The sequence below is a fragment of the Coregonus lavaretus genome (assembly GCF_964263955.1).
Source record: "Coregonus lavaretus genome assembly, contig: HAP1_SCAFFOLD_152, whole genome shotgun sequence".
NCBI classification, from domain to species: Eukaryota; Metazoa; Chordata; class Actinopteri; order Salmoniformes; family Salmonidae; genus Coregonus; species Coregonus lavaretus.
In genome coordinates, this window is record NW_028165720.1 from 200,992 (window position 1) to 213,230 (window position 12,239).

The 12,239-nt window shown below is 42.1% G+C and overlaps 1 protein-coding gene across 1 annotated transcript in view; it reads right to left on the reverse strand.

Annotated features, from left to right (window-relative positions):
* Window positions 1–1,365, reverse strand: part of LOC311115549 (serine/threonine-protein phosphatase 2A 55 kDa regulatory subunit B delta isoform) — a 42,721-nt gene extending 41,356 nt beyond the window's left edge. Inside the window, exons 1-2 of the mRNA XM_084190701.1 lie at window positions 1,188–1,365; window positions 858–932 (exon numbers count right to left, since the gene is read on the reverse strand). Coding sequence (XP_084046827.1) covers window positions 858–932; window positions 1,188–1,194 — 82 coding nt within the window. The 5' untranslated portion in view covers window positions 1,195–1,365. The remainder of the gene's footprint in view (window positions 1–857; window positions 933–1,187) is intronic.
* Window positions 1,366–12,239: the final 10,874 nt, after the last annotated feature.

Sequence of the window (12,239 nt, forward strand, 5' to 3'; positions counted from 1 at the left end):
CTACACAACCGAATAGCTTCAGAAACAGTATCACAGTAAGGTAGTCCTGTACAGACAAACATACATCTTTCCATTTTGAGAGAGCAAGGTGATTATCTAGTTCCACAGGTTGCCTCACAGTCCAGTGAGGAAGGCATGTCTATGAGACACCCTTATTTAAAACAAGATGGACCAGCATCACCATATCTGTCGGCCTTCACACTGCCAGCCAATAGCAGGCCTTACAGGCCAGATCATAGTGTACCTACATCATCATCAATGCCGTCTTAGATAACAGGGGCGTGCAGGGCAATGTATCCATGATTCTCTTCCACACCAACACTGACAGTGTTTAAGATCTTGCTGAGTTTAACATTTACATTTTAGTCATTTAGCAGACGCGCTTATCCAGAGCGACTTACAGTTAGTGAGTGCATACATTTTTCACAGCTATAGGTATATAACTATATAGTTCAAGCCTATGTTTAGTGACAGATGTAGATGTAGCTAGCAAATATCTGACCTTGTGCTGTCTGGTGAAGAGGGAAGAGAGACTCACTGTTGTTGTTTAGCTAACTATGTGCTTGCAATATCTACATAGCTCAGCCCCCTACACCTTGCTAGCCAAAACAGTACTTGCAGCTAACTACCTAGCTCCGCTAAATAGCCATAACTGGCTTGCCTAGCTAGTTAGCGAGCTAACAAGGTTTGTATGCTGCTATCTTAGGCACTAGGCTAGTTAGATAGTTAACTAGCAACCATCTGTATTAGCGACGTTGCTAGCTCGGTACCGTTAGCTTGCACAAAACACCCGTGATTAGGTCAATGAATAACATTCCAAATTGACATCTATCTTTTTTAAATGGAAACGAGCTCACCTTCAGCCACATCTTCGTCTATGGCTCCCTTCACTTGAGAGAAGCACCATTGGAAATCGTTCCCTCCTCCTACACCTAAAAAACATGACCAATTGAATAAGGTGAATAAATAGCCTGAAAATACTAGCAGGTGTTATAAAAACACAGAGGAATAACTCCCACCTTTAAATGTGTACTTCAACATAGCAACTAGCTAACTATGGAGTTTAATTTGGCACACATCCTCAGAGCTTATCGGTTGCTTGCTAGCCAAGAAACTTGCAATGCTTTTAGGCCGCGCTGATGCCTGAGAACCAGTGGGGCCCCCGCCTACAAAGTTGTCAACCTTACCTGCCATTGCCACTTTCTGCAACAGAACTGGCGTCTTTGGGGGGTCTTCCGATAGTGATTTGAGTTGTAAGGATTGTATTTCAGTGCAGGATATTACAAGGAAACAGTTATTAGACTCGTGAATAAGGGCATACAGAAATGCCCGTGATTTTTTTTCCTATCCAAAATGGCGCACATCGACAGTCGACATGAAACAGTGACGTCATTTAGACGCTTCAAAAGTCTATTAGCGGCTCAAAAGTGCGCCGTTTATGCGCAGCTTCGCAGGGCCTTGGCGAGCTGACAGATACACAGCCGTGGGAAAGTGGACTGTTATCTGTCTGTTTTCCCCCATAATGACCATTCAACGTTTTTTGCTAAACATCATTTTTGTACATACTTAGACAAAGACATTCGACACAATATAAGTCGTAGACATCGAAATCTAAGAGCCTAGGCCATTGGCTGGTGTTTCACAACCATGTTTATACCGGGGAATAGAGCTCGCCAGCTTGTAGTCCTAAAAATCGGACATGAGTTACCGCTGGTTCGTTCAGCCATTCCTATGGGAAAATTAATGGGGAAAGAAAAGGGTTTTGGGATAAATGCCAAAATAAGGTCTGAGGTTAACACAGGCTTTGGAGATCTTATACGTTTTTGTTCTATGAGATAATATCAGTCAGTTAACATGACCTTTATGAATTATGAAGCCTTTATGTGCTTTTTAAAAAAATGCTTGAAAATTCACAAAAAGTGACGTCAGCTGATGAACATTATCTCACAGAACAAAACGTATAAGATCTCCTAAGCCTGTGTTTATCACACTCCTTATTCTGGGTGTTAAACTCCATGAATTGACCCATAGGTTTTGCCCAACAAACCATGGTGGAGTTAATGTCTACAAAAAGACAGCATTACTATTGCTCAGGGACCGGTAAATTCTTTTTTTGTAATATTTTTTAATTTTTTATGATTTATTGTTGGATTGTCCTGTAAAGCTCTAAATTCCTGGTGTGCTTGTGTGAACCAGGTTCTAGATCTAGTGCAACTAGTTGAAACTTTAAAGTAAATCATCATTCATTTTTTAAACTAAGCATACAAATGATTTAATCCATGCAGTTGTGTGAGATAATTCACAATTTATGGCAGTTACAGGAAGTCGGCTGAGGTTGGTGGGGTGGGGGGTGTATCTACTAAAACTACACCAAACCAATGCTAGAGATGAAGAGTCGAAGTGAGATGATTTACTCCGCCCAAAATCTGTCTGCGTGAGATAAGCCCATATTTGTAAGGAGGTCTAAGAGAGAGTGTCGAATTACGTGAGGCTTATTTGATCAAATTGAAGTTTCGCAATGTTTAGGCTGTTATAAATGTACTGCTGTAAGTGGGTGCACGTGGCATTCCGGCATCTTTGAGGAAAACGACTGATGTGTGCCTGTTATTCACATTGGCTAGCATGGTCCCACTTAATCTCGCCTGCCTTCAATCATTGAAAACATGTATTTCCATTGTTAGAACAGTCACTCGGCTATCTTGTCAATATAATTGATCATCTTTGTTAATACTGCAACAGTAACCAAGCTACTCATACCGCTGACTGCCAATTTACAATCTTGTTTTGGAGCAGACTGTAGACACCCAGATCCAGCCAGCAGAGTGCAGTGTTTAGCCAGAAATGAGGAGGCTCCTCAGCTCTTTCTCTGCTCGTTATGAAGACGTGGTGTCCTCTCCTCTCCAGTCTTTCTGCTGAATGGGTAAACACAACACATAGTCGCCAATAAAGCTAAATGCAGTTACATTTATTCATATTAAACCTCAAAGCATGAAATGTAGTTGCCTGTTTTTGTGACGAATGAACAACGAAAACCTAATTATGGTTGTCTGTGTGACTAAGCTCCTGCTAGTGGAAGCTTGTTTGCTCAATGCATTTTTTTTTTTTTTCAATTTGCTTGTTAGACTTAAAAGCCTTAGAAATCCTCCTGGGCCTGACACAGTAATCCTCTATCTACTTTGTTGTAGCTTCTCTCTTCATTAATGCATTTCTTAGGATACATGTGAAAGATACATTGTATTTACTACATTTCAACGTATACTACGGACTGTATTTAGATCATAAATGTATGTAAAAAATGAGTGTACAAAACAATAGGAACACCTGCTCTTTCCATGACAGACTGACCAGGTGGGCAAAATATATAAGTGCCTTTGAATGGGGTTGTAGGTGCCAGGCGCACCGGTTTGAGTGTGTCATAGAACTGCGGGGGCTGCTGGGTTTTTCACACTCAACAGTTTTCCATGTTTATCAAGAATGGTCCAAATGGGCCCAAAGGACATCCAGCCAACTTGACACAACTGTGGTACGCATTGGAGTCAACATGGGCCAGCATCCCTATGGAATGCTTTCACCACCTTGTAGAGTCCATGCCCCGATGAATTGAGGCTGTTCTGAGGGCAAAAGGGGGGAGTGCAACTTAATATTAGGAAGGTATTCCTAATGTTTTGTACACTCAGTGTATATCACATGTTAAACACATCGGAAAATGTATTTTAGAATGTATTTACACATGTATTTATCAATGAATTTGGAAATGTTTTGTGAAATATATTGCATTTTAATGTATTTGTTAGAAATATGGTTAAATTCAAATGAACATAATATGAAACATTTGCCAAATGATATTGTAACAAAATGTTACTCTCTTAACAATGGATTATTGTGACTGCCAATGCACTTATGTCAGACTCATTCAGACCGCAGAACCGGCAGTGTACAAACTTAACAGAGCGCAACATAACACGTGAATTGGCATGACACTCCTGTCGACGGGTGACCCAAAGAGAGCTAACCCAAGAACACGCTTCCAGATCCTCTACACACTAAAACACAAGGGTTCCTCAACGGTTCTTTGTGAAGGGTGATGGTTCTATGTGGAACCATTATGACTTCACTGGTTCTTTTCAGTTCACAAAAGAGTTCTCACTCTTTCGGTGATAATGAATATGTAGGGGAGGCTGCTCACTATAATATTTTGGGGCGTGGTTTGCTTACAGCTCTTTTTGTGCAACCGTGAGTGAGAGTCATGTCAGTTTATCTAATGTGTTGTGTTGTTGACTGGTTTTACTCATCACATACTCTGCTGATACTGTTTATTATCTGTCCCTTTATTCCTAGTTATATATACATATCTACCTCAATTACCTTGAACCCCTGCACATGGACTCGGTACTGGTACCCAGTGTTTATAGCCAAGTTATTACCTTGTACCTCTGCACATGGACTCGGTACTGGTACCCCGTGTTTATAGCCAAGTTATTACCTTGTACCTCTGCACATGGACTCGGTACTGGTACCCCGTGTTTATAGCCAAGTTATTACCTTGTACCCCTGCACATGGACTCGGTACTGGTACCCCGTGTTTATAGCCAAGTTATCCTTACTCATTGTTTATTTATTATTACTTTTATTATTTTGTGTTTTACTTTTCTATTATTTCTCTATTGTTGGGAAGGGCCCGTAAGCATGTAACAAATAACATTTCATTTGATTTGAATTATGGCATTACATATTATATATGACAATGGCCAGTGATGGTGTCTTGTGAAAAAGTCATGTATGGCCTTGTGTCAATTGAGAACAGATGACTAAGTCAGTCATTGGGTCTCACTTCTCTCCTCAGGGACCCCCAGATGTTCCAGAGGTAGCTCACTTGATCCAACTTGTCAATGAACACAATAATAACACCTACGGAGTTTTAACAATATAATATGGCTGACCAGAAAAACCCTGTATGGTTCTGCTGAAACAGGGTTCCCTAATTTTCTGTGAAAATAAAACACTGTAAAAATACCAGGAAATCAGCTCCAAGTGATTTTAATTTAAGAAATCGGTTCCCAAGTATTCCCACACATAATAGAGAGACATCTGATCATATACAAATGTAAGCAAGGTTTGAAACGATCATGTTTGAGTCAAACATGATATAAAAGCCTTCTTAAAAGACCAAGGTACTTATGAGAAGCAACCCCAAAAGTAAAATACCCATTTTTGTATAATGATGAAGGCAATAAGGGATGTTTTCCTGACCGGAAGTATAAATACACTCTCACACACACACACACACCCACACACACACACACACACACACACACACGCACACACACACACACACACACACACACACACACCTTTTAGAGGTTGCTCAGTTCACGTCTCCCCATCCTGATTAATTGATTAAGTTGACGGAATCTTGTTAAGATGATCATTACAGCTGTCAGATGTATAGTTCAATTATAACTCACTCAGGCTAAGTCCCAATTGGTACCCTATTCCCTTTAAAGTGCACTACTTTTGAGCAGGGCCCATAGGACTCACCAGCCTTTCAAGCACTTAATGGCTACAGATGTCAATGCTATGGGTCGGTAGTCATTTAGGCAGGTTATCTTAGTGTCCTTGGGCACGGGGACTATGGTGGTCTGCTTGAAACATGTTGGTATTACAGACTCAGTCAGGGACATGTTGAAAATGTCAGTGAAGACACTTGCCAGTTGGTCAACACATGCTCGGAGTACACGTCCTGGTAATCCGTCTGGCCCTGCGGCCTTGTGAATTTTTACCTGCTTAAAAGTCTTACTTACATTGGCTACGGAGAGCGTGATCACATAGTCATCCGGAACAGCTGGTGCTCTCATGCATGCTTCAGTGTTGCTTGCCTCGAAGCGAGCATAGAAGTGGTTTAGCTCGTCTGGAAGTCTTGTGTCACTGGGCAGCTCGTGGCTGTGCTTCCCTTTGTAGTCTGTAATAGTTTTCAAGCACTGCCACATCAGACGAGCGTCAGAGCCGGTGTAGTACGATTCAATCTTAGTCCTGTATTGACGCTTTCCCTGTTTGATGGTTCGTCTGAGGGCATAGCGGGATTTCTTATAAGCGTCCGGGTTAGAGTCCCGCTCCTTGAAAGCGGCAGCTCTACCCTTTAGCTCAGTGCTGATCGTGCCTGTAATCCCATGGCTTCTGGTTGGGGTATGTACGTACGGTCACTGTGGGGATGACGTCATCGATGCACTTATTGATGAAGCCAGTGACTGATGTGGTGTCCTCCTCAATGCTATCTGAAGAATCCCGGAACATGTTCCAGTCTGTGCTAGCAAAACAGTCCTGTAGCTTTTAGCATCTGCATCATCTGACCACTTTTTTTTATTAACCAAGACATGTTTTGGTCAAATTAATTATCTTTAAGTTTGAAAACCCAGATGGACCTACTGTCACTCCTCTTCTCCAACAACATCAAATGGCAGCCTATTCCCTATGTAGTGTACTACTGTTAACCAGGGCCAATAGGGATCTGGTCAAAAGTAGTGCACTACATAGGGAATAGGGTGCCATTTGGGATGCAGCAGGTCTGTCATATCTAAAACGGACAATGTTGTAGACCTACACAAGAAAGTTTCCTGGAAATGTGTTTTCTACCCACCAGACTTACTTTGTCTATAATAGTTTGAAACAATACAGGTACCCCTGGGCTGGCAAAGCAGCAGCTCTTAAAATGATTTATCTTTATTGATTGAATGTCAGGAGAGATATATGGAGGTGTGAATTCTCCCCAACCTCGGGTGGATTCATTAGTGCACGCTGTAGTAAAATGTTCTGCAAAGGAAAATGTTTTGCTACCAAAACAAGAGTTAATATTGGACACGTTTAGGTAGGTCTCTCCCCGTTTCATCCTGATCGCTTCCGTTTGGTTCCTAGTGAATACACCCCTAGTCTCTTCAGGACCTAGTTTTTTTCTTATTATTAAAGGCCCTGCATGGTGCATTGGCCGTGCAGCATTTATGGTGATATGGCCTTGCGCTTCGCAGAGCAGAGCAGAGCTGTTGTCAAGGAAGTGTGTTTGTGTTTATACAGGACCTCCCGCCCTCAACGACTGTCAACCAATCATATCAATGCGGAGCTATACGGATCGATTTCATAGTGTTGATATCTTCACTATTATTCTACAATGTAAAAAATAGTAAAAAATAAAGAAAAACCCTTGAATGAGTAGGGGTATCCATACTTTTGACTGGTAGTGTATATATATATATATGTTCATTATATGGCTGCGGAAAAATGCCCTTTAGAATGCACATAAATATGCATTTATCATCAAACAAAGATAAACGTGGAAATCTAAAGGAAGGAAAAAAGCGTACAAGATCTTTACGGCTTCAGTAACTCTGAGAGCGTGACTGGAGTATGTGTTTACTCCTCCTGTACCGTGAGATCCTTTCTATGTTCTGTCATTCTGCCTAAAAAGCTGTGTCATTCAGAAGGGAGGCAGTAAAGGCGGGGAAAGCACAGTCATGTTCACACCTGGGTAATAGGAGACTCAAATCGCATCCTTTCCCTATCTAGTGCACTGCGAAAAAACATATTGCCCCATATAGGGAACCATCCTATTCCTTGTTCATAGCACTACTAAATATTGTGCCTCGTTTGGCATTTACCTGTTGAAGTAGAATTTCTATTTCAGAATTACTGAAGTTCCTTTTTTCGTTTGGTGATCGGTGGACCGCCACCGTCTGTGCGTCTTTTGGACATTCTCCAACTTTTCTTGCACACGGCCCTGAAGGTGTCATGTCCTACTTAAAGGACTGGTTCACCCTTTTTTTAAAACCAAAAATCTATTTTTTTTTGTAAATGGCATGTTATAGAAGTGTCAGGACACTTATGTTTTGCAATTTAACTTGGTTTAGAGAAGCCGCACTAGCAGTGGTCATTCTGCAGTATGGGGTCCACAGACGAACATGAGTAAAAGCTCCAAAACCACCCTAATATGTCATTTTAGAAATGCAAAGCTCTCAGTATAGTGATGCAAGTCTTTACATGTTCATGAAATTGTGTCATTCAGAACTTTTATCCGCAACATTATATTCCACTTTGTTGGACTCGAGCGATACTTTTCCATGTGCGAGCATGCATGTGCTTTCTTGTTCCATTGTGTTGGTGGTGGTACGAGAAACGAGAAAAAAAAAGCGCATGCTCGCGCGCCGAAATATATCGCTCGAGTCCAACAAAATGGAATATAACGTTGCGGATAAAGTTCGTAATGACAAAAAAAAAATAGAGATTTGGTAAAAAAAAAAAAAAAAGTTAACCACTCCTTTAAAATGAACACTATACAAGGTCACGTACCTAAAGTTAAACTAAAGTGGAACTTTAATCCACATCTTCAGATGCATGATGTCCTGGGCCTGTATGTATTAAATATCTCACAGCAGTAGTTCCTATTAGTGTGAGTGTTGATCTAGGATCAGGCACTCCCTTTCCATAACAATCTCATTCATTATGATCTAAAATAAAAACGGATCCTAGATCAGCGCCTCGACTCTGAGATGCTATACAGGCCCTGATAACAAACTGAATACCTTTTAAATCGGTGCACATGGAACACCAAAGGACTGGACATAGCTACAATATCTCAGCATGATAAGAATGCAACCGAAGGCGTCTCAATGGCGCTGCAGCTTTAAGGCATGGCGTGAATATAACTACACAGTTTTATAAAATCAAAGGTAACAGGTTGACGCTGACACTGAGAGTGAGACCAGCTCCTACTGTCTATTCACATAACAAGCTGTTGGTTTACTGCTGAGACCAGCTCCTACTGTCTATTCACATAACAAGCTGTTGGTTTACTGCTGAGTCCAGCTCCTACTGTCTATTCACATAACAAGCTGTTGGTTTACTGCTGAGACCAGCTCCTACTGTCTATTCACATAACAAGCTGTTGGTTTACTGCTGAGACCAGCTCCTACTGTCTATTCACATAACAAGCTGTTGGTTTACTGCTGAGACCAGCTCCTACTGTCTATTCACATAACAAGCTGTTGGTTTACTGCTGAGACCAGTTCCTACTGTCTATTCACATAACAAGCTGTTGGTTTACTGCTGAGACCAGCTCCTACTGTCTATTCACATAACAAGCTGTTGGTTTACTGCTGAGACCAGCTCCTACTGTCTATTCACATAACAAGCTGTTGGTTTACTGCTGAGACCAGTTCCTACTGTCTATTCACATAACAAGCTGTTGGTTTACTGCTGAGACCAGCTCCTACTGTCTATTCACATAACAAGCTGTTGGTTTACTGCTGAGACCAGCTCCTACTGTCTATTCACATAACAAGCTGTTGGTTTACTGCTGAGACCAGCTCCTACTGTCTATTCACATAACAAGCTGTTGGTTTACTGCTGAGACCAGCTCCTACTGTCTATTCACATAACAAGCTGTTGGTTTACTGCTGAGACCAGCTCCTACTGTCTATTCACATAACAAGCTGTTGGTTTACTGCTGAGACCAGCTCCTACTGTCTATTCACATAACAAGCTGTTGGTTTACTGCTGAGACCAGCTCCTACTGTCTATTCACATAACAAGCTGTTGGTTTACTGCTGAGACCAGCTCCTACTGTCTATTCACATAACAAGCTGTTGGTTTACTGCTGAGACCAGCTCCTACTGTCTATTCACATAACAAGCTGTTGGTTTACTGCTGAGACCAGCTCCTACTGTCTATTCACATAACAAGCTGTTGGTTTACTGCTGAGACCAGCTCCTACTGTCTATTCACATAACAAGCTGTTGGTTTACTGCTGAGACCAGCTCCTACTGTCTATTCACATAACAAGCTGTTGGTTTACTGCTGAGACCTGCTCCTACTGTCTATTCACATAACAAGCTGTTGGTTTACTGCTGAGACCAGCTCCTACTGTCTATTCACATAACAAGCTGTTGGTTTACTGCTGAGACCAGCTCCTACTGTCTATTCACATAACAAGCTGTTGGTTTACTGCTGAGACCAGCTCCTACTGTCTATTCACATAACAAGCTGTTGGTTTACTGCTGAGACCAGCTCCTACTGTCTATTCACATAACAAGCTGTTGGTTTACTGCTGAGACCAGCTCCTACTGTCTATTCACATAACAAGCTGTTGGTTTACTGCTGAGACCAGCTCCTACTGTCTATTCACATAACAAGCTGTTGGTTTACTGCTGAGACCAGCTCCTACTGTCTATTCACATAACAAGCTGTTGGTTTACTGCTGAGACCAGCTCCTACTGTCTATTCACATAACAAGCTGTTGGTTTACTGCTGAGACCAGCTCCTACTGTCTATTCACATAACAAGCTGTTGGTTTACTGCTGAGACCAGCTCCTACTGTCTATTCACATAACAAGCTGTTGGTTTACTGCTGAGACCAGCTCCTACTGTCTATTCACATAACAAGCTGTTGGTTTACTGCTGAGACCAGCTCCTACTGTCTATTCACATAACAAGCTGTTGGTTTACTGCTGAGACCAGCTCCTACTGTCTATTCACATAACAAGCTGTTGGTTTACTGCTGAGACCAGCTCCTACTGTCTATTCACATAACAAGCTGTTGGTTTACTGCTGAGACCAGCTCCTACTGTCTATTCACATAACAAGCTGTTGGTTTACTGCTGAGACCAGCTCCTACTGTCTATTCACATAACAAGCTGTTGGTTTACTGCTGAGACCTGCTCCTACACTCCCTACAGCTATAGTAGCTAGACTCTGTATTGGATGACAGAAGATCCTTACACAGTAAACAGTAAACAGGATCCAGGGTGTCTCATAGGGCACCATATTCCCCATTCCCTATATTCCAGGGCTGTATGGGCCCTGGTTAAGAGTAGAGACAACCCCTACCTTTACCTGTTAACCCGAATAGCCCTATTTGATCTGAAATACCGTCTGGCTCTGTTTTTATTGCTATGGAAGCTGAGATGGAAGCTGAGATGGAGAGAAGTCAAGTGCAGTCAAGGAGAGTCACTGTGGGTCTGTGAGTCAGGTCCCCTAGACAGACGTGTGTGTGTGTGTGTGCGTGTGCATGTGTGTGTGTGGACACACACACACCGTTGATATAGCAACGGACGCTAATAGTTTATCGAATCCCATTGATTCGCAGAGGTGGACACTATTTGGCATGACAGGCCTAGGCCCCTGGTCTAAAGTGTCCCCCCTTGGGATGCATACCTGTTGACTTGAGATGTGTGGATTGACAGTTAACAGGCTTCTATAAAGCTTTAGGTGAGGAGAGGGTGAAATACCAGGATATCTAATGTGTGAAATGTAACTTTACATCTCTATTCCTGTGGGTACTACCAAGATAAATAGTATTTGAAAAGAGGTGGAAAGCTGCTTTACTTTCAATCTCAGCGATCTTCCTTTTGACATGGAAATGTCTCCTCAGGAGATCTAGGCCTGTCTATCTGAGGACTGACTCCTCCGTGAAATCTGGCCTGATGCAACTCCACATCTGATTTCAAACATGTTACAAAACACGGTTCAATCTCCCGAGTGGAGCAGTGGTCTAAGGCACTTATCTCCCACAAACCCCCCCCCCCCAAAAAATAATATACACGGTTCAATGAAAGGTCTGGAATATCAACACTTCTCAGTTTCACCAACTGCTGTGAACATATATATCCTAATTCCTACTATTCTGTGGTGGTGAATGTCAATTTAAAGGAGTGACAGTATTCTTTAACATCTGAATATTTTACATAACCCATTGTCACGGATGCCGCCGAGGCTGCTCCTCCTCCTTGCTCGGGCAGGCTTCGGCGTTCGTCGTCCCCGGAGTACTAGCAACTACCGCTTGATGTTTTCGATGGTTGTTTTGTTATGTCTAGTTGGTGCACCTGTTTCGTATTCTGTATTGATTATGTCACCTATAAGTTCCCCTGTGTTATGTTTGCATGTTGTGTGTTATTGTCCGCTTGTCTTGTATGTATTTGGTTCGGCACCTTGGCTATTCGTGTTGTTTAACGCACCCCGCGTATTTGTTCGCCTCTAGTGTTTCGAGGCCGTTTGTTTTGTGTGCATATAGAGAGTTCAGTAGTAAAGTCGTCTTGACTTATTCCTCTGTGTCCTGCGCTTGACCTCACCACCGCATCCACATCAGTACTCTTGACACCCATGTTTATAACATCAACCAGGAATGTCATGTTTGGTCATTTGAGAACAACGTTTCACCGTTCATTCTGCTTTAATCCTCACATACGTATATATGTATA